The 26,068-nt window shown below is 42.0% G+C and overlaps 1 protein-coding gene and 1 long non-coding RNA gene across 6 annotated transcripts in view; both read right to left on the minus strand.

Annotated features, from left to right (window-relative positions):
* TLK1 (tousled like kinase 1) overlaps positions 1-25,795 on the minus strand; it is a 163,477-nt gene extending 137,682 nt beyond the window's left edge. For 2 of the 5 annotated variants that reach the window (XR_010591303.1, XM_065560763.1), the window contains exon 1: positions 25,305-25,793. Coding sequence is in view for 2 of the 5 variants with exons in the window: in XM_065560763.1 (XP_065416835.1) it covers positions 25,305-25,764 (460 nt within the window). In the remaining 3 variants the exon portion in view is untranslated. Of the gene's footprint in view, positions 1-25,304 lie in introns of all 5 variants that reach the window. The other 3 variants (XR_010591304.1, XM_065560762.1, XM_065560764.1) reach the window with 3 other exon arrangements.
* On the minus strand, positions 7,957-10,708 carry LOC135974127 (uncharacterized). Its single transcript, XR_010591308.1, has 3 exons — positions 10,580-10,708; positions 9,253-9,814; positions 7,957-8,606 (listed from the first exon to the last, which is right to left on the minus strand). It is a non-coding gene; the product is annotated as an uncharacterized LOC135974127 (long non-coding RNA).
* Positions 25,796-26,068: the final 273 nt, after the last annotated feature.

Consider the following 26,068-nt stretch of genomic DNA (forward strand, 5'->3'; position numbering starts at 1 on the left):
AGATTTTTGGCTACATGGGTACTTTTGAATGAGTCTTACAAAGAACCAACAGAAGGGAACACTATGAACTTATATAAACTAGATGCAACACACCCAGAGCATGTTTTCCACAAGCAGTGGTGTCTATGTTGTTCTTGGAATTTGTGGTAGTTTAACAGCTAATGCCATTTTTTTCCCACAGATTGCTTACCTGCAGCAGTTTTTTGGATTATTATGCACTGCCTACAACACAACTAGGTAACCAAAGGGAGAAACTTTCTGATTTGGCACAAGGACTTAAGGTGTATTTTCAGCATCATCAAGGCATACAATGTGTTAACTGACAAGTTAACACATTTAAAATATACTTAGCTCCTAGTGTAGCCAAAGACAGTGATGACAGAAAACTTACCAGCTGGCTCCAATTAACTCTCACTATCTACAGGACTTCTCTCTAAACATTTAGGGAGTTCAAATGAAATTGAGAGATTTTGATGAACATTCTGCACCTTCAAAAAACACCTCCACTGTCTATTTTAATAATAGCTTATGAGTGGGGGTACTGCTGTGATGATGGAGGAAGAAGAGGTGCCAAGTGTCTACTCTGACCAAGCACTTCTAGGGAAGTCTTTGTTCAGGATAGTTGTCAGTTCTGGCAGTAACTTGGGAAGTACTAAGAACCATGGGGCTGGGGCACTGGGCATGTCTATTTCATTTTCTATGTTCTGTATAATGTTAAAACTCCTCCTCTCAGGCCCCTCGTAAAAGTAAGAACAGTCATTTCCATCTATGCTCCCTGCAATGAAAGTCCTCGAACAGGAACTGCATGCTGAATCTCCGAGGGTCACTACAACTTATTGCTGAATTGAGAACATCTTCACTTTATTTGCAGTCTGCAGGAACACTTGGGTGCTACTATGACTGTACTTTACTGAGACAGGGGACAGATTAAAAAAGGCCACTCTGCAGAAAATGAAAATGAGTGCACACATTTTTGAGTCTATGGAACATGACTGCCTCTCAGAAACTAAAAAGTGCAGAAAATATCCTTAGTTTTGTTTTATAGCATTTCTTAATATACTGAAGCAGTAGTATGGCATTCCACTCACCACAATCAGGAAGAACTATTTTATCGGTTATTTTTATGATGCTCACCAAAAGAGTATCTGAGGATCCAACAAACAATGAGTTTACCCTATAGGGAAGGAACACATCCACATTTTACAGATGGGAAAATGATACACAAGAGGAGAGACTAAGGGACTTTCCCACGGTCATACAGGAAGTCTGTGGCTGAACTGGGAAAAGAACCCAGACCTCCTGAGTCCCAATCCAATGCATTAGCCACAAGACATCTCAACTGAGAGGTCAAGACTTAGATCTATTCAGACTAAATTTAGGCTTTTTTTGGGCTGTAACATATGTCACCATCTGTTAGCACGGAACTCATCATCCTTCCTAATTTCTGTTTGGATGCTGAAAGATCTTTAAAATCCAGAGCAATGCTGACAGCAGAATGAACATCTGACCAAAGGATCACTGGAAACCACTACCAACCAAACACATTTTCTGTACTCATTATCAGGAGACAAGTAGGAAGTTTGAATGTTCAAGTCAGTATTTACTATGAAATGGCTGCTCTGTCACAGTTTAAAATGGTAGAGGCCCCACGTTCATGTCCTGTCTAACAAATACAACAGTGGTTTCTTCACTCAGAAAGGGCAGATGGGGGAAATAAGGTCATCTGGCAAGCAGAAGGAAGGGGTTAATGTAATAAAACTTTGATATGTCTATGCTTCCCCCGCTGTGGAGGAAAGGCAGAGCCACAGCAGAAAAGACTCATTAAAAAAAAGTATATGAAAATTATTATTGGTACATTTTGTTCCAACAGTAAATATGAAAATTATTTATAGTTCAGGAGAGATACTACACCAATTATTATTTTAGAGTAGAAGCAAAAATACACCATCATTTTCAATATCTGACTAACTTTAAAACTCAGGTGAACACATTAGAACTTTCAGATGCACACTGCAGAAAAAAAGTCTTATTACACCATCTCTAATTGCAACTGTAAGGCTAATGGATTGCTTTGCTTTCAAAACTACCACTATTTTAAGCTGAAGTTCATGTGGCTCAATCAACTTTCAATTATTTTCATTTATAAACATTTGTACAACATTAGTAGTACATAACATACTAAAAACACCTATGTTAAAAGAAAATTAGTTAGGTTGCAAAGTCAACCACTTGAAAGTTGGGTTGCCCACACAACCTTAATTCTGTCCCCTTGTGCATATGTATAAATCATTCTAAAATACTCCATACTATTTCCCCCCGCCTCCCAACAGGAATCTTTCCTCACTTAGTGTACAGTAAATAAGGCATCAGTTCAATACGTTTAAGCCTCATCATTCAGTGAGAGGCCCTGCCTTACTTACTTGCGCACCCTCCTAACTCTGCACCGAATGTAGAATTATTCATTTCCTCAGAGTCTTTTCTAAGGCACTTATCAGTGCAACATCCACGCGCTTCAAACATTAATACATTTATATACAGCTCTCCCATGTGAGATAAGAGTATTACTCCCATTTTGCAGATGGGAAAACAGAGAGATATGCCTAAGGCCACACAGTGAAAAAGCCTACTTTACTACTCAAAACCTGACTGACTCAATCCTGCACTCATTCCTCCAGTCCACAATGCAGAATCACCACAGGTTCTGAGTATCCATCGCTCCCACTAACTTCTGTTACAGGCACTCAGCATTTCTGAAAATTCAGAGCTCAGGGCACCCAGAAAAAAAAGACCACCACAATTAGTGACTACTTGCCAACATTTTAGTTTAAGTGACTTGCTCAGTTTCACCACAGAAAGTCAGTGGCAGAAACAAGGACAGAATCAAGCTGTGTGTGGCATTCACCTGTCTTAACCATAAGACCATCCTTTCTCTTCCTGCTGGCCCCATCTAATTCTCAAATTCACACGTTCCAATTTCTAGAGTAGGAATCCTAGAGACAATAGCTTCATTCACATGGCACCAATTCATTTTCTGAGAACAGTCCATCCTGTGCACTGAATGAAGCACTGTGAAGAACAACAGTATGTGATTGGTTTGGGTTAATTAGAGTATCATAATGCGTATACAAAACAAGCAGCGTTCAAGTTGTATGGGCAACAGAATCTGGCATTTCCTAGTTTTCAAATGTTTGATGTTGCAACCTAAATAGTTTTCTTTTAATGTCATTTTTGTTTGTTTTAAAAAGAGAAAGGTAAAAATGTTATGTACAACTGTAGCAACCCCTACGTCACGCATCATCAGCACTGTTTGAATCCTGAACCTTCAGCTCTATAGCACAGACTTCTACCACTTAAGCTACAGAACAAACTACATTAGTTAGTAGCAGGAGAAGGCAGTTATTCTGGATGGGGGAGATGGACTGCTGAGCTCATGCAATAGTTGAGGGAAGACTGACACAGCTCTTAGTTGGAGATGGAAGGCGCTCCTGTATCATATGTTGTCCCCAGGGACAGGGATGGGCAACTCATGCCATGTGCTCAGTCTTAAAGGTTGTTAGAGGGCCTATCCCCACACATAGCAACTACACACCCATGGCAGGCCTGTGCCAGCCGACTCAGGCTCACAGGGCTCGAGCTGCAGGGCTGTTTCACTCCTGGGTAGACTTCCAGGCTTAGGCTGGAGCATGGGCTCTAGGACCTTCTCGGGATTGGGCCTGACCCCAGAAATCTACACAGCAGTGAAACAGCCCCACGGCCCAAGCTCAAGCCAGATGGCACGGGACAGCCATGGGTGTCTGGTTGCTGTGTAAACATACCCAAACTGAGCCAAAGCTGGTCCACTCCTCTATAGCTCTAGCAGCAACTAGGCTGTAATAGTTACTAGATAGGTGATAGCATAAATTATAGATTGGCTGATTAGTCAGGCTCTCTTAATTTAATCTTTGTTCACCCTCCTAACCTCTAGGCACATACAGAATCATAGCCCTATATGTATTTCAACACAACTGATTCTATATGTCTGCTTTTAGAGGAAGACTCATTTTTAAAAGTGTCATTCAACTACACTGAAAATTTTCCAAACCAAAAGATCTGGACAAGTCTGAGATCTTCTGCCTTTCTCCCCCTTCCTGCCAATGACAGCCAAGGAGGAGGTGGCCCACATTCACCTTGGCGTGAATCAGGCACAGACTGAACAGTTGAGAGAAGACTGGCCCTTGTCCTAGCATGCAAGGCTGAAGGACAACTTAGGGACACATGATACAAAGATTTATAATACATTTTGTCAGACACGCCTCTTAAACAAGACTTGCTTTCTGGATTTACCATTTTAAGTGGCTGTTGAATGGACAAAAAATGATTAAAATTACTAAAAATCTGAGAACTAATTAAGGATAATTACATAAAAACTGTCAAGCAAAGAGGGATAGTTTCACACCAACATTTGCCAATTGAAAAAGAGGCTGAGGACAACTGGGGACACCCTACTCATCTTCCGTATCTACTTTTGGCTAGTAGGCATGTGGCAAATTTTCCAGGCCCTGATAACAGAGTACCACATAGAGCAGGCAAGTGGGAATTGCTAAACAAGTGACAACAAAAAGGAATGAAGATTAAGGAGACAGGGACATTTACTTACCTCTTCCCTCATGAAGTGTCATTTTCATCCTCAGAATACAAAATCAAATTTTGATAGAGTAAAATTAAATGAAAGCATACTGGAGTTTTCCCTTTTGTGAATCATACAATTCTTGCTATATTATTGTTACATCAATTCCAAGAACATTCCAACAAAGCAAGAGTAAAACAAGTATTAGATGCCGCTTCAGGAAAAGGCATAATTTTTATTGACTACACTTTATCAAAATTAATATGCATTGAAAAATTTCCAAATTTGAGGCACATGCTAACAAAAACCACCACAGCATACAATTTCTTTTGCTAGTATTGTTCAAATAGAAATCAGTCTAGTCTCTAATTAAATGAATTTATGTCCTTAATAGCTATCGCCCTACATATTTTGCTAGCTTACGTCTAGTGCAGGGATCAGCAACCTGCAGCTCCGGAGCCGCATGCGGTTCTTTGTCTGCCTCCTTGCAGGTAGCCGTTTTTTGAGGTGCAAGGTGCAAGCTCTGGCCGGGAAGCACTTACCACAGATGGCTCCCATCTGGCATCGCAGAAGGGCTCGCCCCACGCCACTCCTGGAAGTGGCTGGCTGCTGGCAGATCTCTGCACCGCCCCCACAATTCCCATTGGCCAGCTGTGAGGATGGTGCTGGGGGTGGGGGCAGTACACGGAGCCAACTCCCCCCCCACCAGTGGTGTGCAGAGATGTGCCAGCAGCCAGCCGCTTCCAAGAACAGTGTGGGGCCAGAGCCCTGCTGTGCCACCAGCCGGGAGCTGCCTGTGGTAAGCGCCTCCCGGCCAGAGCCTGCACCTCGCACCCCCTCCCACACCCTAACCCTCTGCCCCAGGTCAAAACCCCCTCCTGCACCCAAACTCCCTCCCAGACCCCGCACCTCCTCCTGCACCCCAATCCCCTGCCCTAGCCCGGAGCCCCCTCCTGTTTATATTCAAATTCAAACGGCAGAAGTCGCATGAAAGATATTGGTGAGGAGGAGGAGTAACTTTAATATGTTTAATTATTATTAGTTGATAAATTCTAACTCTACAAGTAGCTTTGCGCGTGATGCAGCTCTTGAAATATTTTGGTCAAAGACAAAAATAAAAAAGTGGCTCTTCTTTGAAAGGTTGCCGACCCCTAGTGATTCAGTATTTGTTGGAGTTACTAATTCAACATTTTGTAATTTACTGTTTCTGTATAGTAAAGACATTTTTCTAAATGGACTGCAAGCTAAATCGTTTATTTGTTTATCAGACTAGAGAATTCCCCTATAATAAATAATAATACATTTTACTTTACGGAAAAAAATGCCTTCCATGCTCTATCTTCAGACAATGCCTACAACAAAACCAATAGATTCAAAATACACTTCTACCCCGATATAACGCTGTCCTCGGGAGCCAAAAAATCTTACCACATTATAGGTGAAACCGTGTTATATCGAACTTGCTTTGATCCACCGGAGTGCACAGCCCCACCCCCCCCAGAGCACTTCTTTACCGTGTTATATTCGAATTTGTGTTACATCAGGTCGTGTTATACCGGGGTAGAGGTGTATCAAATATAATTTAATGAAGAGCAACTGTAAATGCCCTGGTCTTAAATTGAAATTTTAAAAATAATGATTTCTATTACTTATAAGATTTCACTGTATTTTACAGCACTAGAGAACACTAAGGCCTTGGCTACACTTGCAGATGTACAGCGCTGAGAGTTAAACCTGACTTCGTGCAGCTGAGTAGGGAAAGTGCTGCAGTCTGTCCACACTGAAAACTGCCCAGCGCACTGTTGTGGCCACATTTGCGGCAATTGCAGCGCTATTGGGAGCGGTCCATTATGGGCAGCTATGCGCCGTGGGTTGTGGGAAGGGGGCGGGGGTGCGGGGGATTCTGGGTCCTGTCCCAATCCCCCGTGATGCATCGCTTCGCGATCTGTCTGCAGGAAATGGAGTCTGCCCTGCTGAGGCGTATGCTGACGAGTCTTGCCAGCACGTCACGTTTGGCTGTCGAATTATTTCTTAAGATCCAAAGTGACAGTGAGAGTGAGGGTGAGGAGTCCGACGATGCTATTGAGCCACGTAACACGTACGACACGAAATTGCTTGTGGCATTCACGGACATGCTCAGCACCGTGGAACGCCGCTTTTGGGCTCGGGAAACAAGCACCGAGTGGTGGGATCACATCGTCATGGAAGTCTGGGATGACAAGCAGTGGCTGCAGAACTTTTGGATGAGAAAAGCCACTTTCATGGGACTGTGTGAGGAGCTTGCCCCCACCCTGCGGCACAAGGACACGAGATTGAGATCTGCCCTGCCAGTGGAGAAGCGGGTGGCTATTGCAATCTGGAAGCTGGCAACTCCAGACAGCTACCGGTCGGTTGCAAGCCAGTTTGGAGTGGGAAAGTTGACCGTTGGAATCGTGTTGATGCAAGTTTGCAAGGCCATTAATCGCATCCTACTCAGAAGAACCGTGACTCTGGGTAACGTGCAGGAAATAGTGGATGGCTTTGCACAAATGGGGTTCCCTAACTGTGGAGGGGCGATAGTTGGGACGCACATTCCTATTCTGGCACCACCCCACCTAGGATCCGAGTACGTTAATCGGAAGGGGTATTTCTCTATAGTTCTCCAGGCACTTGTGGATCACCGTGGGCATTTCATTGACATTAACATAGGCTAGCCCGGAAAGGTGCATGATGCACGCATCTTTCGGAACACTTTGTTCAGGAAGATGCAGGCCGGGACTTTTTTCCCAGAGCGGAAGATCATGGTAGGGGAAGTTGAAATGTCCATTGTGATCCTTGGAGATCCCGCTTACTCGTTAATGCCGTGGCTCATGAAATCCTACACAGGGAGCCTTGACAGCAGCAAGGAACAGTTCAACTACAGGCTGAGCCGGTGCCGAATGACTGTGGAGTGTGTCTTTGGCCGTTTAAAGGGCCGCTAGCGATCTCTGTATGGGAAGCTGGACTTGGCCGAAAACAGCATCCCCGCGGTTATATCCGCATGCTGTGCCCTCCATAATATTTGTGAAGGGAAGGGTGAAAGCTTCACTCAGGCATGGACCTCCGAGGTTCAACACCTGGAGGCTGAATTTGCACAGCCAGAGAACAGGGCTATTACAGGGGCCCAGCGCAAGGCTGCAAGGATTAGGGATGCCTTGAGGGAGCAATTTGAGGCTGAAAACCAGCAGTGATTTCTGGTGCCCTGCACGGGAGTGAACTGCAATAGTTCCAATCTTTAGGAATCAGTGTCTGCTTAGCAGACAAGCAGACTTGCAGTGCCTGTTTATTTCCTGGGCTAAGGAGTCTTTTACTTTATGCAATAATAAAGAATGTTTTCAAAGCCAAAGAATCCATTTATTGAAAAGAAAAAAAATTATTTATTGAAAAGAAACAAGGGGGTGGAGTGGGGAACAGTACAATCACAGATTCGTGTATGTCCTGTCTGGTGTGCTGTGAAGTGAGTGCTGCACTTCAGGACAGCTATACTGTATGGTGATGGGGGTTGAGTGCAGAGGGTAAGAGTCATGGTTTTCAGGGCTGGGTGGAGAAGATACTGGTGTTGGAGGCAGCGGGTGGTGTGAAGAACACGGAAGTCGGGGAAAGTGGGTTGGAGATGACAGTGGGGCATAACGGAAAGAGTTTTGGGGCAAGGACTGTAGGGGGGGGTGGCGTTTGCGGTACTGCTCCTCTTTCTGCATGGCTACCAGCTCCTGGATAGCATCTGCTAGGCTCATAAGCATCCTGGAGCGCCAATCAGTGCTTTGCTGCCTGTGCGCGGTGCTTTGCCGCCGGTGCGCTGCGTTTTCCTGGCGGATCCTGCTTTCTCTCTCCCTCCAGTTCTGTGCTTTCTCATTCTCTTTAATAGATTGCCGCATCACTTCTTGCAGCATGTCTTCTTTGCTTTTTCGCGGTCTCTTCCTGAGTCTTTGCAGTCTCTGAGCAGGCGATAAGAGGGATGGCTGAGGTCTCAAGGTTGATGCAGCTGTATAGGCAAAATGCAACATTTAGTATTTATACCAGACAGAGTAATGATTCCCCCCCGCAGTTAAGGAGTAGAAAACACACAGGGTCTACACAATAGCATAATTTTTCCGTTCGAAACAGAGCACACATATTCCACAGGAGCCTCAAAATGGTAAGGGGGGCTGATTGTTTCAGGGCTGCACTGTCCTCTGGGTTTCTGTGCCTTGGGGAGAGCCAACAGCTTCAGGGGGCACCTACACTGAACACTGTCCCAATATTTTCCACAGGAGTTCGTCCTGGACGATATCTCGCTGCTGAGGGTGACCTGGGAAGCAAGGGAGGGTCTTCTACTGCAATGCGTCTTCCGCCCTGGCCCATATGCAGCTTGCCTGTATGCAGCAATGGTCCCCCCGCCCCTCACGGCACAGTGGCGCGGACACGTTAGCCTGGCTGGGACAAGGACCACGGTGGCTCTCCTGATAAACCTGCGCAAGCACATTGCACACGTTCTGGATGAGACACTTGAGGAGATTACCAAGGCCGATTACCGCGATGTGATAAACCACATCAATGCACTATTCTGCATCTAGGCATGCATGCCTAACCCTCCTCTCCCAAAGAGCCCGCACCGAAAAAATTCCTTCTCGAAAAAAAAACCCGCTTACCGGGAACCTGCTCTTCTGTTTGTCCTCCACCAAGTACCGGCCGCTGCGACTGGCTACCTTCCTCCTGGCTCGAGAAGAGCTCCTGGCTGCATGGCTCCAGGGATTCCGGGGTGTCTCCATCTGGCCCACCACCACATCACTCCCGTTTTCCTCCTCCTCCCCCCCCACACCGGCTCTGAAGTGTCATGGTGGTGCTCGGAGTGGAGGTGGGGTTAACTCCAAGTATCGCATCCAGCTCTTTGTAGAATCGGCAGGTCGCAGGGGGAGCACCCAAGCGGCCGTTTGCGTCACGGGCTTTGCGGTAGGCACTCCGCAGCTCCTTCACTTTAATCCTGCCTTGCAGGGCGTCCCGGTCATGGCCCCTTTCCATCATGTCCTTTGATACCTTCCCGAAGGTATCGTAATTCCTACGGCTGGAGCGCAGCTGGGACTGTGCAGCTTCCTCTCTCCAAACACTGATGAGGTCCAGCAACTCACCATTGCTCCATGCTGGGGCTCGCTTGGTGCGTGGAGGCATGGTCACCTGGAAAGATTCGCTGATAGCACTCCACACCACGCCGGGCTGAGCAAACAGGAAGGGGATTTTTAAAATTCCCAGGGAATGTAAAGGGTCGGTCACATGTTTGGTTACCTGAGGCCAGGGCAGTAGAGTTTGAACTGATGACCAGAGTGGCTAGAACAGGCATTGTGGGATACTGCCGAATAATTCTGGAGGCCATTCACAGCGCATTGGGCGGCCACACTGGCGCCGCAGCGCTGCAGCGGCAGCGCAATACTTGCTATTCCTCTCGGAGAGGTGGAGTACATGCAGCGCTGCAACCACGGAGATACAGCGCTGCAAATGCCGTGCCATTGTGGAGGGGAGTGAGTTACAGCGCCGGGGGAGCCTTTACAGCGCTGTAACTCCCAAGTGTAGCCAAGGCCTAAAGAAGGGGAAATTTGTACTTTCCTGAGAATTGGACCTTTTCCTTTCTTGGACCTTTCTATTCCACAATTTTAACAATGAATTTCCCTCTCCCTCCTTGGTAGGTAATTGGCGACACTCCACACATTCCGTTCTAGAAGAGGCATAGCAGCATTATCTTTCAGATCTGTTCCCAGTTCACAAACTTCTATAGTTTTAAAATACCACAGTTCTAATTAACCAAAATATTCAATATAGCTATAAAATTAAACTAATACCTGTTTGCAAGACAGCCTTCAACTATTGGCAACAGATCTAAAGAAGACACACCTTAAATCTGTGTTTACTCAGAAATAACTTCCAAGAGAGGGTCACTTTGAGATATGAAGACTACAAGAAATTATTTGATAAGAACTAATTTACCCTTCTCTGTTCTTTTAATGTCCAACATCTTAACTGTGGGATGTTGACAGCAGTAAAAAGTCATCCTGGGAAAGAGAAGATTAGCTTAACAACTATGTACAATAAATGGTATCAATAGAGAAGTCAGAGTTTACTAAAAACATCACACATTCAGAAGGAGTCCCCTGCCAAATATTGTGTCCTCAGAGGACAGGATACCTACACTGCAGCATCTTGAGAATGTGCAGAGAGATGAGTATGAAAGATGACAATGTGGTCCTGACACATTTCTACCTCACTTAGATACTTATATAGCTCCTATAATCATAGAATTTGAGCATCTCACAATCCCTTGCTGTATTTCTCCTCAACACTTCAGTGAGATGGGGAAGTACTCTTATCCTATATTACAGATGGGGAACACACTCAATTACTTGCCCCAAGTCACAGAGAATGTCTATGGCAAAGCAGGTTTTCTGATTCCCAAGCTAGCTCTCTAAATAGTGGGCAATCCCTCCTGACATTTCATCTGCAGCTCTCAGTAGAATGAGTATGGCAGTCAAAAAGAATTTCATGAATATTTGTACACTTTCAATCAATGGGGCCAGTTCTTTGGCCCCAATCAGTAAATGTGAGTTGGCTTTTATGACCCCATTTGTGCTTGTATGGATTCTTTGATTTTTCAAAATATTACACATTTCCTTTGGGGGTACCGAATCATTTAATCAATTATCTATTTTAAGCTGTCACTAGACAGCATCTGAGGTAATAGTGTCTCCACACCTCCCGCCCCCCCAAAAAAACAAAAAAAACCCCAACCCCAAAACAAACAAACCATGAGTAAATCTCTAGTCTCCCTACCAGGCAATCTGACTCATTGAGTAGTGGTTCCCCCAAGTCATGCTGTTTACTTGGCACTAGTAAAGATTCTGAAATTGTAATCTGATCTAAATTTTCTTCCCCTACCAAACCTATTCCTATGCCCTCTTAATGAATGATCTAAGATCCAGAGGAGAGATTGGTTTGCATGAGAGGACTTCCCAATTTTTTAGTGGCTTGGAGTCTTCTATGTTGCTTCACAGAGAAAGTGGGGGTATGGATGGGTGATCCATTTTTAGTTGCTTCTTCCTCCTTCCCTTGATCTGAGTAGGAAAGCTCTGCCTCCACTGGCAATGAACTAGGTGAAGATGATTGAATTCAACTTCCTCCTGCATTTGGATTTACTTGACTTTTGTCTCTTACAATACTGGACTGGCAACAAATCAAGAGACTTTTCTGCCAAGTTGGGAAGGTCAAACAGTTGCAAGTCAGAAACTTCACTATCAACATGGGCTGCTTTGAGCTAATGTCAAAATCTGAACTCAGGATGATCTCTTCCTTCTTTAGGTTCTTCTTGTATCCCTGGTTAGATTTTACATGTATCGGAGGGATGATGCTGGGGAAACAGTGAAACTCCTGGGCAATATGTTACAGTAAAACTTCAGAGTTAGAGTTACAAATTGACTATCAATCACAGACCTCTTAGGGAACCAGAAGTAAATCAGGCAGCAGCAGAGAGACACCCCCAGCAGAGAGACATCCCACAAAAGCAAACAGTACAGTACTGTGTTAAACAAACTACAAAAAAATAAAGGGAAAGCAGCATTTTTCTTCTGCGTAGTAAAGTTTCAAAGCTGTAGTAAGTCAATATTCAGTTGCAAAACTTTTGAAAGAACAACCATAATGTTTTGTTCAGAGTTACAAACAACCTTCATTCCCAAGGTGTTCGTAACTCTGAGGTTCTACTGTACCTTTTTGTTGTCTACTTCTTTGCAACAGACCAAGACTTTTGTTTCCTAAGGACTGTGGCTTAAGAATTAATCTTGGCTACCATCTACCTGGGAGTCCAAGGCAGGGATAGAAGCCACAGGAGGAGCAAAGTTTCCCATGGGTATAGCTGAGAGGCTACACTTTGCATTGAAGGACACAGTCTCTTTGGGGAAACAGACTAACAAACAGCTGCTACATTTCTAGTGGCACCCTCGCTAAATTTACAGCGAGTAGATACCAGAGGCAGAGAATCATTAATCCCATGCCGCAGGAGTGAAGTCTCAGGCAGGTTGCTGTGGGTAGCTATAGTGAGACCAATGCCAGCTGAGAAGCCATTACAGCTGTATGAGCCACTGGGGAGAGAAATGGCTGCAGCAGATATACAGCACGTTGCTGTAGAGAATCACTGCTATATAGTTGCCTTCTTCACATCTTATTCTCACCACTGCATCTGCTGTTCCCTCCTGCTCCAGAGAGAAGAGAGACTCTTATGGAGAGGAAAAACCACACAATTAAGATTGAGAGACAAAGAGGACAGAGAAACCTTGGTGACCAAGCATCCCATTTGCATTGCATGGCTTTGGTCCCACTACAGCTATCCCCAGCAATCTGCCTGAGACTTCACTACTGCTCCATGAGATAAACTATTCTCTGCTTCTAGCATCCCCCTTAATTTTGAAACTAAGCATTTGTGCATCTTCCAAGCACAGCAACTGGGGAGGAGGAGATCAAGATACACAATTGCAATGTAATGCAAAGACAGACTATGTTCCTTTAAATATTAATAAAATTCACAATACTATTTTTGAAAGCCAGCAATACCAGAAAAACTAAGATCAAGATATTTGGATTGGCAACACCAATTTTGAATTACAATCTGATATCTGAATTTTGGAATATCTGTACCTTATTAATCAATTGGTTGGTTTAACAGACCTACACTCATAGATTCCAAGGCCAGGAGGAGCCATTGTGATCATTTAATTGGATCTCCCGTATAGCACTGGCCATAGAATGTCCCCAAACCAATTCCTAGAGCAGAGCTTTTAGAAAAACATCCAATCTCAATTTAAAAATTGTCAATGATGGAAAATCCAACACAATCCTTGGGAAATTGTTCCACTGGTTAATTATTCTATTAAGAATTTAAGCCTTAATTGTAGTCTGAATTTGTCTAGCTTCAACTTCCAGCCACTGCATCATGTTATATCTTTCTCTGCTAAATTGAAGAGCCCATTATCAAACATTCGTTTCCCATTTCAGGTGCTGACTCAGGAAAAAGTGAAAGCAAGAACCAATTTTTCAAATCAGGTGCTAAGAGACTGATTTTAGCAGTATTTCTGAAATATTTTGTCTATGAGTTGAATATAAAGTTCTAGAGTAAGCTTAGAACAAATATATTGGAGCATTAAAAAGAAATCTAGTAACAAACCTAAAGTTTGAGTTTGCTAGAGTTACAACTTTAAGGAGATATATATACTGTATATTTAATTTAAACTGACTTTTCCTTAGCATTAACCGTTTGGATGCTTTAGAATATACAGCATATACCAAATGACAAGGCACTGATAAGATCCTGTGGGCATGAGTATGCTATCAAAGGTTATTTCTACACTGCAATTAAACACCTGCAGCTGATCCTTGTCAGCTGACTTGGGCTCACAGGGCTCTGGCTACAGGGCTGTAAAACTGCAGTGTACACATTTGGGCTCAGGCTGCAGCCTGGGCTCTGGGGTCCCAGAGCTTGAGCTCGAGTCCCAGCCCAAATATCTACACCAAAATTTGCATGAGCCCTGCAAGCCCAAGTCAGCTGACATGGGCCAGCCATAGGTGTTTAATTACAGTACTGGTGTCAGGGTGGATTTGATTTAAATCAAAAGTCAGGAAGACTCCATTTAAATCATGGGTTTCTACATAAAAGTGCATTCTTGTTGGTTGTTATAACCTTCATACATAGACTTCACAACTCAGATAGATGTAGGTTTCATTTTTAGAAGGTACACACTATACATTTTTAAACAGTGATTTATTTTGAAAATTTTTCAGATTAATTCTACAGCTATATCAGAAAATGATTGATTGTTTGGTTATTTCATTTACCAAAGGTAACTGAAGCAGAAATTTATGAAGTCATTGGGAGGTGAACGATCTCCAATTCAACAGGTTAATCATTAATATTTGGAGGATTTTCTTGCCATGCTGTATTAGGAGGAGATCACCACCAGACAGACATTTAAATTGTTTTATTTAACTAAAACAACAAAGTTAAGTATTCTGGATTTTTTTCTTCAACAGCAAACATATAATATTTTAACAAAACAAGCATATGTCCCTCGCGTCTCACATTTATCTCCAGACTTCTACTCCTTATCCAGATCTATTCTGCCCCCAACAATCTTCTATTCATTGAACTTTTTGAAACTTTGCACTTTTAGAGAGGTAAGGGATTGACACTGTGTACACAAATTTGCAGAGGGACAATAGGGTTGAGGTCTGTTATTTCTCACCTCTATATATTATTTATTTATTTCAAAACGTTTTTGCTGTTAACAAGCATTTTACCTCTGGAGACACAAATCCACAGTTTGTGAACTGCAAAACTAAGCATCTCTGATGGTATCTTCTAGAGACTGAGCACTGAGTCCCACTGGGTAGATAGAAAGATTAACCTAAATAATCTATACAGAAGCCTGTGGAACCCCATAAAATTGGGTCCCTAATCCATGAACTATTGGAACTCATTTACAAAACTTTTCTTAAACCTTACATGAATATATTGTCTCATACTATAGAATTAGAATTTATAATCCCTATTCCATGATGAGGTATCTTTGAGCTACAATGTATCTTAATTAAAGTTATCTTTATATAGGTTTTTCCCTCAAAAAGCATTTTATCAAAAAATCCAATTTAAATAAAAATCAGATTATTTGGTTTTTTTTTTTTAAAAATAATTGATTTTTATCCACCCTGCTTGGTGCACCCAAAGACAATGAAAGTTGCCCTTCATAGTTTGGCTTCGGGTTTCAATACTAGCCCCCATGAGTGCTAGTATTATCTCACCATCATTTAATAACACAATTTAATTACAAAGCAGTTGCTTCACTGACTGACTCAGTGCAGGTAGTTGATAGGAAGAATTAAAACGAGGCTGGGCTTGACACAAATACTCAAATTAGATTAATGAGGATTTAATGTGCTGAGAAAAACACTGCTAGTTCAGAATTTTTACATAAATTATAAAGATAAATATATTTTAAACATTAAACTGCACTTAAATTATTTTAACTCAAATATGAACAAAAACAATATTTCTCATACTAATTTTACATTCCTCAATACACTTACTTACGACAGTTATTTCTGAACGCATATCCTGATATTCAGTACTAGATTACATAGCACATCTGCAAGACAGCTTTTTAATCTGCTTCAGAGTATATTCCGCATGCTAAATATATTTGTGAATGTTGATGCAATATTAACATAACCAAATGGCATCTAAATCTATAACATGGCAACCATTTGTAACTCTTAGTTCAATTAATGGTTGCCTTTTTCTTTTTTTAAAAGGGGAGCAGCAGTAATAAAATGTATTTCTGTGAATAAATAGATGCAAATTAATATAGTAACAATAGAGTTAGGTATAGACATCAAAAGAAATACTCTTCATCAAGATAAACCAACTGCCTAGAACAGTACCTTCTATTTCTCTTTTAAGTCCTGCCCTCACCTAAAGTACAGGAAAAAAAACAGTCAAACCTCTCGATGTACCTTAAACATACAAAACAAAGGAGGTGGCTGTGGAGGAATCCCTGTTCAGAAAAAAATGATAAGCGTGATCCTGAGGCAGAAAAGGAGATGGTGCATTTTGGTAGCATATGCCATGCGATAACAAGTACCTTATTAATTTCTCCATCCTGGTACATCATTTCAACTTAGAATTCAGCTAAAGCAGACTAGTCTATTGACTATTCTATTTACAACAGATGCTTTGGTTTATGACAAGTCCTTAGCAAAGAAGATTCTAAGAATAAAAATGTTTCATTTTTCTTGGCCTTGTTTGAGCTTCCCAGAGAGGCCAGCTTTCAGTTTCAGAAACGGTTGTAAATACGTATGCCTTTCTTTTTAGACATAGAAAGACAGCGCAAATGATATTTTAAAAGAAACAACTTGTTTAGCCCCAAGTTTGCCTTTCCTTAAAAATTTGTTTTCGGTTTATTTCTCAAGAAAAATGCAAAAACAAAATGTAACAACCAAGACGACATTTAGAGGAATACAAAGGTTACTTTAATGATTTCAGAACAAAAGAATGCAAACATACACATCCATTGCTTTTAGTCCCCCCCCCCTTAAAATTTTAAGACTGGAGAGAGCCAGTACATGGCTATATGAGTAGTGTATAGTAGTTACAAACATAATTTAATAAAAAGATGTCACATGAGCCATGTTATATCACAAATGCATTAATACATCTGTTTGATTACAAATCTTTGTGTATTTTCCATATTTTGTTTCCAATAGTGTCAAATACTGCTTTGAAAGAGAAATTTATTTCAACCATTTAAAATAAACTGGAGTGAGGCTGATTTTTTTGTTTCAGTTCTTAATAGCCAACATATAGGATGCACTGACTGCCAGAGAACCCAAATGCACTTTAGTTGGAGCACATAAAACACCTGCATGGATGCTCTCACTCAGGAGTCAAAGTGGCCTTAGTTCGCTGTATCTTGCAAGAGAATGAAGCTACAGGGAACTAAGGCCACTTTACTTCTGAATGAAAGAATTCACAAGTTTTGGGGGGCATGGGAGAGGTTGGAAGTTTTAAAGCACTTTAATTTATATGCATTCACTTCACACCTTTTGATTCACCTTAACTTTCCCGAGTGTCCCCCGTGAAGACAAGCCCTAATAAAAGTTTAGCATCTTTTAGGAATTCTGGATGGGGATTGGTCTGAAACACATAAAAAATGTCCCTATAAAAAAAGAGGATAAGATATGGGCCTCAAATTTACTATTTTACTTCTTATCAAAAATTAGATTAGCTTTTTTTTAGGGGTAGCTTTTAATATACACTTTTATTGATATCTTTATATATCAAGCCTTGATTCAGATTTATAATCTAGAAGATGTTGTATGTTTTGAAAATTGTAACTGTTTTTGTACTGTAGCATAAATTCTAGTTCAAAAGAAAAATGCTAAGCTTAGCTCTTATATTAACAACTTTTATTTTGACCATTCTTAACAGGGCCAAACTTTGAAGACAATTGTCTTGGGGGTTGTTTATTTTCATATTTAAAAAGTGACTGTAAAAGTAATTTTGGCTTAATAAAGAATTATTAAAACATCTAATGTAACAGAAGCAAAAATCTTTCACCAAAAAAAACATTTGGAAGAATTTGCCACCTGTTTAGCATAAAGTTTTTCCTGCCAATTTAGTTACTATGACTTAAAATGTGCTCATTATCCATCAAACCTAATGCATTTTGCACAAAGGTAAAGAATCTCCAGTACAATGGCTTTAAAATATATTTTTACATACAAGGTATGAAGAAATATTTGCAAAGTATGTTAAAAAGCACAACTACTTCAAAAGAGTTATTATACCCTCATAGACTTTAAGTCCAGAAGGGACCATCAAGTCTGACCTTCTGCACATTACAGGCGAAAAGAGCTTCCCCCGCTCACTCCTGTAATTGACCCAGAACTTCTGGATGAATTACTGAAGTCCTCAAATCATGATTTAAAGACTTCAACCCTTAAATGATGGAGACCAGACATGAGATTTGTTGAGCTGTTTAAGAGAATGTCTCTCCTTAAAGACAGGTTTCAGAGTAGTAGCTGTGTTAGTCTGTATCCGCAAAAAGAACAGGAGTACTTGTGGCACCTTAGAGACTAACAAATTTATTTAAGCATAAGCTTTCAGGGGCTACAGCCCACTTCTTCAGATGCATAGAATGGAACATATATTGAGAAGATATATATACACACATACAGAGAGCATGAAAAGGTGAGAGTTGTCTTATCAACTCTGAGAGGCCAATTAAGTAAGAGAAAAAACTTTTGAAGTGATAATCAAGATAGACCAGTACAGACAGTTTGATAAGAAGTGTGAGTTTTGTATAAGCACATTGGGTAATTACAACAATGTATCTTACAAGAAATTTTGTCATTTTAAGTCATCAATGCCAACTAAGCCATCTTACAATATAATATTCACTTGCCTGCTTAAAAGAGTAAACCTCTTTTTCACTATAATTTTCAATTATGTTTAGTTTTTTAATTAATCTTAAAATAAAGTTAAAAAGAGAACTCTGGGATACTTTATTTTGTTTTTACTGTGTTACCTGGTTTCTAATGAATCTGCTGATTCATTATTGGATGCATCCTCTCCCATTACCTGTATTTAGAATGATTTGGAGAGATAGGATTTGGCTACTGGTCATCCAGGGTAGGGACCCAATCATTAACAAGCCAGTAGAGTATACTTGGGGTCTTGAGTGGCCAGATGGAGGAAACAAGGCATAAAAGAACCAGGAATTGCCTGAAGGCCAGTTGCATGTAAGCAGCAGGCTTGAGACAGCGGCGGGAAGGCAAGGTAGCAATGCCTGATAGATGGTCACAGACAGAGCCTAGACTAGCTAGGACGAGGAGGATCAGAGGGTCTCTGGGTGTGGAAAAGAGCATGGTCTAGTGCAAGGCTGAGAAAAGGACAGCAACCCAGCAAGGAGGCCATGTAGCTTAATAGATAGGGGGTTGGAACAGACTCAGTGGAACTGCTGAGAAACAGAAAATCTAGTGCAGAGGAGAGGGGATGGAGAGAATCAAGTAGGAGGCAGGGAGTTAAGCCAGCCTCAGCCAAAGGAGTGTAAGGAACAGGGTGTGTTGCGTAGTCTGTCCTGCCCAGAAGCAGAAGCCATTCAGCAGTGGACATAGACCAACAGTTGAGTGGATGGCAGAGTGACAATAGAAGAGCCCCTGATGCAACCATCGGAGCACCAGCAGCACACCACCACCAAAGCTAAAACCAAGGGTCTACTACGGTTTCTCTCTCTCCAAATCATGTGGGCTATGAACAGCAGCTTGGGCACTTAAGGCAAAGAACCTTTGGTATCCTCCTTTTGGGTTGCCTTTACATATGTAGTCTGGAAGTTCTTTCCTTTCCTTTTGTAATTAACCTTTAAGATTTATACCTAGGGTATTTGCATCCTCTCTCCAACCAGTCATAGTGAACAATTCTCCTGTACCTACTAGAAGCATGTGAATGTTTACTGGAAAGCCACCAAAAGCTAAATTTGTTGACCAAAGTGCTTGGAGTGTCTATATCATATGCCTGAGGCCTGATTTATACTTAAAACTTTACAACGGCAAAGCTATGTTGGTGGGGGGGAGGGTGATTTTTCACTTACAGCTTTTGCTGATATAAACCTTAATGTAGACACTTCTAAACAACAAAAATAAGAGATACCAACAAAGGACTTGCTATACTAGCAAGCCCTTTCTAGTGTAGAGAAGGCTCAGAAAATTACCAAATATCTAAAAGGATTTGGGATATACTCACAGGGACTTCTTCAATAGGGTTAGTTACAGTATTACTTTGGGCAGATGATTGTGTCAAGCAGCCATCAATGATTGTTTGTTTATTTGAAAATGCCAGTAAAGTGCATGCTGGACTCTAATACCAAGCAAGGCCCACTAGTACACAGTATGATTGGGCTTTGTTGACCTTCAAAAAAGACTGTGAAATTTAACTTTAAATTTAACTTTTAACGCTTTGTCTGGTGGCATACAGAATGCATAGTATAGCTCTCAGGATTTTTCATTCTGAAAGATATTTGCAGATTATGTTACCCTTAAAATAAGTGGGCATCTGTAATTAAGTCAGTAGAAAAAAGAAAAATGTTCCCCTTCGTTGGAAAAAAAACCAAAAACAGATAGTGCAGTGGAGTTTAAGGTACTGACATCACAAAGTTCTGTTATGACATTCTTATCCTGATGTGTTTCAGGAAGCAACAAATATTTGCGGTAGCTAGTAGCTGAAGGACAACTGAGTAGAGTCACGTCTACACACAAAGATTGTTCCCATTTAACTGTACAGGTATAAAGCATTACAACCCCTTAGCATGGGTGCAGTTATATCAGTTTAAAAGAGCATTTATAACCTCTAGTGTGGACGCAGCTGTAATATTATATCAATTTAATCATTTTAGTAAAAAAAAAAAAATCAACCCCCTACCTGGAACAGTTAAACCAGTATATAAAAACTGTGTATAGACAAGGCCTAAGCTTTCAATTAATGATACGCTGAGCAGTAAAGACAACTTAGAAGTCAATTTATTTGAAGTGTATATTACCACTCTTAAGTGAATCCATTTAATGCCTGCATTTTATGCACAGAATATTAACACTATTTTTCAAAGTCATCTAGAATGTTCCTCAACTTGTTTATTTACAGTACTGAGCACTTTAGTATTAAGTGGTGAAAGTTTAGCTCAGATAGATGCACATCACTTTTAATGATGCACAAAGTGCTGTACTAATAAAATCATCTGGTAACATAATGCCTTATATTCTATAGATATAGGCCAAGAAAGTCAATTCAACTACTATTTAAATATTATGTGCTAAATTTTAGTTACTATATAAGAAAAACAGTATCAAAGTTATAGAGTGCAGTGTTCTGTACTGCCAAGTTTATATGCTCTACATGCAAAGAAAGAAAAATAGTAGCCTAGAATCAACGTGAGGCAGAGTTAACATAACTTGGCTACCTTCACTATGAATTGCCATACTTCCAAAGGTTTGGGTTTTTGTAAATTTAATCTTAATTCTGAATTTCCTGGGTTTTCTGAAGTTTGTGTGTACTAGTAAAACTAACATTCTTGAAAGATAACATTTACTCAAACCAACTATGTGTACTGCCTGCAGCCTTAGCTTCATCTCAATGAAATTTCCCATGGGTTACTGGTTGGTTGGTTGTTTAATTTTTGTACAAATTATTTTAAGGGACACTGAATAAGAGCCCTCACCCTGGAAATCCTAGAAGATCCACAAAAGTGGAGGCCCAATCCAACAGTCCCGAGAGAAACTGTGGAGGAAAGGGGAAGATGAGGTCCCCTTGGTCTGTTGGCCACACAATACTGAATACTTACAAAAGTCTCCATCTATATCCTGTGGAGGGAGATCTATTTGGGAAAAAAACTAAGGTCAACAGAAAGAGAGCCCCACACTTGCAAACTTATGTAAGTACTCAAGATACTGGCTCATTTCCTACCGCAAACATAAGAACGTAGCTCCCCTCGTTTTGACTTCCTAAAGTTTGAAGTGTTAACGCTTTCCTCCAAAGGTGCACAGAAAAGGGGAAAGTGTAGCTGGCTAGAAGTTGGAAGCCAGCAGAAGAAGGGAGATATGGTCAGGTAAGAGCTCCTGTAATGCGCCTGCTGTACCCCACCCCCATAAAGGGCAAAAATACAACTGATTTTAGTGACCTTTCCCATTACTCATTTTGTGCACATCACAAATCCACATAATATGGCATGACTATCAGCTTGTTAACAGGAAACCTACAACAAGAAGCTCAGCACACTGGTAAAGATATGTAGGGAAACATATGCCAGTACTAACATTAAACCTTCTCTTTCATGAGTGCTACATTCATTCACATTTTAAAACAAAATAAACGCAAAGTATCACCGTGAAATCTGAATTACCTCCCAGATTTCTTGCATTGCCTTATCTCACCTGACTTCTTCCATAAAACGATTCAAAACTCAAAACACATCTCCCACTACATGTCAAGAAACAACAAGAGACAGTGGACTTGCTAAAGATTTACCTGTAACTAATTTGCAATTGTTGCGTTCTACACTTCACACAAGTAATAACAGGGAAAAAAAATCCCTGAAAGTTGCCCAAGTATTCATGTATTTAAAATTTAATGTAGACAAGGAACCACTCTGAACGGGCTGCTTTCATGTTCATACCTATGAACACCACACTATGTGTAGCAAGCATAAGGCAAACCTGCATTTGGGAACACTGCCCAGATTGGGTACTCTTCAGAGGAGGAACTGAGTTTTCATGTTTGTACAGACAGCACCTAGCATAGTATGGGTGCTATAGGAATACAAATAATAATTATTATTAATATTTGTCAAGAAACTTCTAGGAAAAAAATTGCCAAAGTCTGTCAGTATTTTTACAGGAGCTCCTCAAATGTCTAAGTATTTGCAAAGTTGTATCAATTTAATACATATAAAACTTACATTTCTATCTAGCTAGTAAATCACGTGCATTAAATGTTGGGCCAATTCTACTCCGTTATACTGGTGATTTTCAGATATACAACACATTTATACCACTGTAATTTAGAGCAGAATCTGGCCTTTTGATTTTTACTGAAGTTTTCACTACCAACAGCAATATTTGGTAAGTACTTAAGTAACAGATGTTGTGTGTGATACACAAAAAAAACCAGCAAAACATAAGGTATTCAAATACATTCCATCACCCTCAGCCTCTGCATAACTTGTAGGCTATAACTTGCACAACCAAGTGTCTCCTTCCTATACCTAGTAAAGGGCACAGAATAGGGCGTTTCAACCAAAAAGAAAAAAAAAACACTTTAAAAGAATGCTAGTCATAGCTACAGCATTAAAAAATAATGGACATTTCCAAATTTCCAAGCACTAATCAATGGGAGAACAAACAGCTATGAATCTATTACCTAACAGATCTTTCAAACCATCACTCATTTACAGAGCTTACTGATGTGCATAACTGGAAAATAGTGCAAGTCTATTGTTAAATAGCTGATTTTTATTTTATGGGACATATTACCTTGATGTGAGGTTCTTTTGACATGCAAGTTTCCTTTGCGTTAATGTAAGGTGTAGTGTTAATGCCCAACGGGTAGAGATTTTTTTAAAAAAAGACTATATCTCACATTCTTTTCAAACAAAAATAATTCAGTAGCTCTACAGTAGGGAAGAGGCAAAAGCAGAGTCTGCTGTTTTCACTCAGGGAATAAATGATATTAATATAGTATGTAAATACACTATGCTATCCTGCAACACAGAGCAGGTTTTGTGGTTGTTCTCTAACCTCTGAATTGCACAACCTAAATTATTGTAGCCAGAAAAAATAGTAATATTGTTAACCAATTTTAAATAAGAAACATAAATATAAAATTATGCCTCTGTGTATCGTTTTTGTCAGGGCTGTTCAAGCAGCACTTGTTATGCTGCTCACTCATTTACAAAAAGAATTACAAACATAACACTGCAACAGTAATTTAAGATTTATATACCAAGTATCCCAATTATGACAGGTGAATAAATGCATCCAAAAATATTAAAACTTCACAAAGTAAAATATGTACTATTCTAAGCCTGGTAAATTTTATATATATAAAACACAAACCACTGTTTTCTCTTATTAAAGATTCAGCTTGAGGGGGCAAGAGTACAAAATGCTTGCCACTTTACTTGGCATCTTTAACATATGCCATACATCCAACCTTTCCATACTGTATATCTTCTGGAGAGTATTCATGCCTATCTCAGATCTAGGAGCATGTGCAAAAGTCACAAGGAATGGTGCAAGTCTAACAACTACTGGCATGGAGATTGAGAACACACTCATTCTTATACATTTTCAAGAGGCTGAACACATTGTCAAGTCTTGAAATTGTTCACTGATAAAACTTGTAGTACTGCACAAGTGTCCTCTAAATAAAACGATCCAATTTCTCTCTAAGACCTTATTAGCCTATTTTAAGTTTGAAAGTTTTCAGCATGTTCTCTACACAAGACAACAGAAGCACTCAATATTCTGAGGCCAACAATACTGAATAAAACATCCAAGTCAATTATACAACTGCTTAATATGCATATTTTTCCCTTTACAAATATATGCATTTGAGTATAAAAGTTCTCTAGCAGTAACTGGTGTACAGCATGCAGTCATTTTAGTGAAAAGCATTGAGCATTTCACTAGCTGTATAATTGCTACATCTTGTGGCAATGTATTTCAAGTGCAAGGAAGAGAAAAATGGACAATAACTGAAATAGAATAAAAAGAGACTTGTTTGCACATAACCTTCATACAGATATTCCCTGCAAACACCCACAACACCCTGCTCTCACAGTCGGTATAACACAAGAGGGGAGGAGCAGGGGAGGGAGGAGAAAAATATTATCATCTAAGATGTGATGGAGGAAAGGAGAAAGTTGCAGTCATTCTGTGGTGGTTTTAAGGTGTCGTGTCACTTTTGTCTTCCAAATTAGCTGCTCGGAAAAGTGTCTCCCCGAGGGGAACAAATTCCTTGATCTCGGTCTCTTTTTCTACTCTACCTCCATGATGCCAAAAGGACCCGACCCTTTCCATTAAGCAACAGCAGCCACATTCACCCAATACATTCAGCAAATCACTTTTACTTTGTAATATGAGATGGAGAATAAAATTGGGAAAGGAAAGGAACAGAGGATGCAAGTCTCTCCCATAAAAATCACAAAGAAGGGATGAAAAATTAACACGTACACTTAGCCCCTTCTATAAGGATTGTCAAGGAAATGAACAAACATTAATCAATCCCCCTCCGTAGCCCTGGCAAAGGTGGGGGAAGGAGAATATCGAAACGCTTTTGCTGCTAACAAACAGGGATGAGGGAGAGATTGCTGGATTTAGGGGCTAGGGGGTGTCTCCCGATTGTCCCTCAGGAGAAGGCAGGGTCCCCCACGGCAGGATCTGGGGGTCCCCCCTGTGCTGAGGGGGAAATACCCCTGCAATAAGGACAAGACTCCCGCCTGCCTTCACCCCCATTCACCGCGCACCCGGCCTCACGAGCCTGGGACTGGCCTCCGGCGGCGGCGGCTGGGCCCCTCCCCGAGGGCCGGGCCCCCCTCGCAGCGCCGTGGGCACGGAGCGCGCTATTTACCTTCCTTGGGCGGCTTGCCGGGCGGCGCGCTGTGCAGCAGGGAGGCCGCCGCCGCGGAGCAGCCCTGCAGGCTCGGTGGGGACGTGGAGAGCCGGGACCAAGATGGCGGCCCCTCCAAACTTCCACTGCTACTTTGGACACTCATCAAGCTACTTTCCTGGAGCCCGGCAGCCGCCGGGGGCGGCGGGGGAGGCGGCGCGGCGGGGGGACACCCAGCGCCGCGCTCATGGCCGGGGGGCCGGCCCGACACCGGGGAGAGGAGGCCGCCGCGGGGAGAGGGCTCCGGAGGGAGGCGGGGCGCGAAGGAGACAGGGCTCACGGCCGGCGCAACCTGCCCGCACCTCTGCACTGCGTCGCCGCGGCCGCCGCCGAGCAGCCGCCTGTGTCTGAGGCTCAGGCTAACCTCCGCCGCCGGGGGGGAGGGAGCGAGCGAGCGGGCGGGCAGACGGGGAGGGGTCATGCGCAAACACCACCACCAGCGAGCGCCGCGCACCTCCAGCGCGCCGGGCAGCGCAGGGGAACCCGCACGTACACCTGCCCCCGCCGGCCGGCTTGGCCGGCACTGCCCCCTTCCCACCCCGCCGGTAGGGGCACTGACCTCCCCCCCCACACACACACACACACACATACACTACACTACAGCCCCGCACACACACACACTACACTACAGCCCCGCACTCCGCCCTGCACACACACACAACAGCCCCTCACCACCCTGCCTGCTGCCCTGACCCCCCGCACACCGCCCTGATACTCTCCAACAC

Source organism: Chrysemys picta, chromosome 11 (genome assembly GCF_011386835.1).
Source record: "Chrysemys picta bellii isolate R12L10 chromosome 11, ASM1138683v2, whole genome shotgun sequence".
Taxonomy (NCBI): domain Eukaryota; kingdom Metazoa; phylum Chordata; order Testudines; family Emydidae; genus Chrysemys; species Chrysemys picta.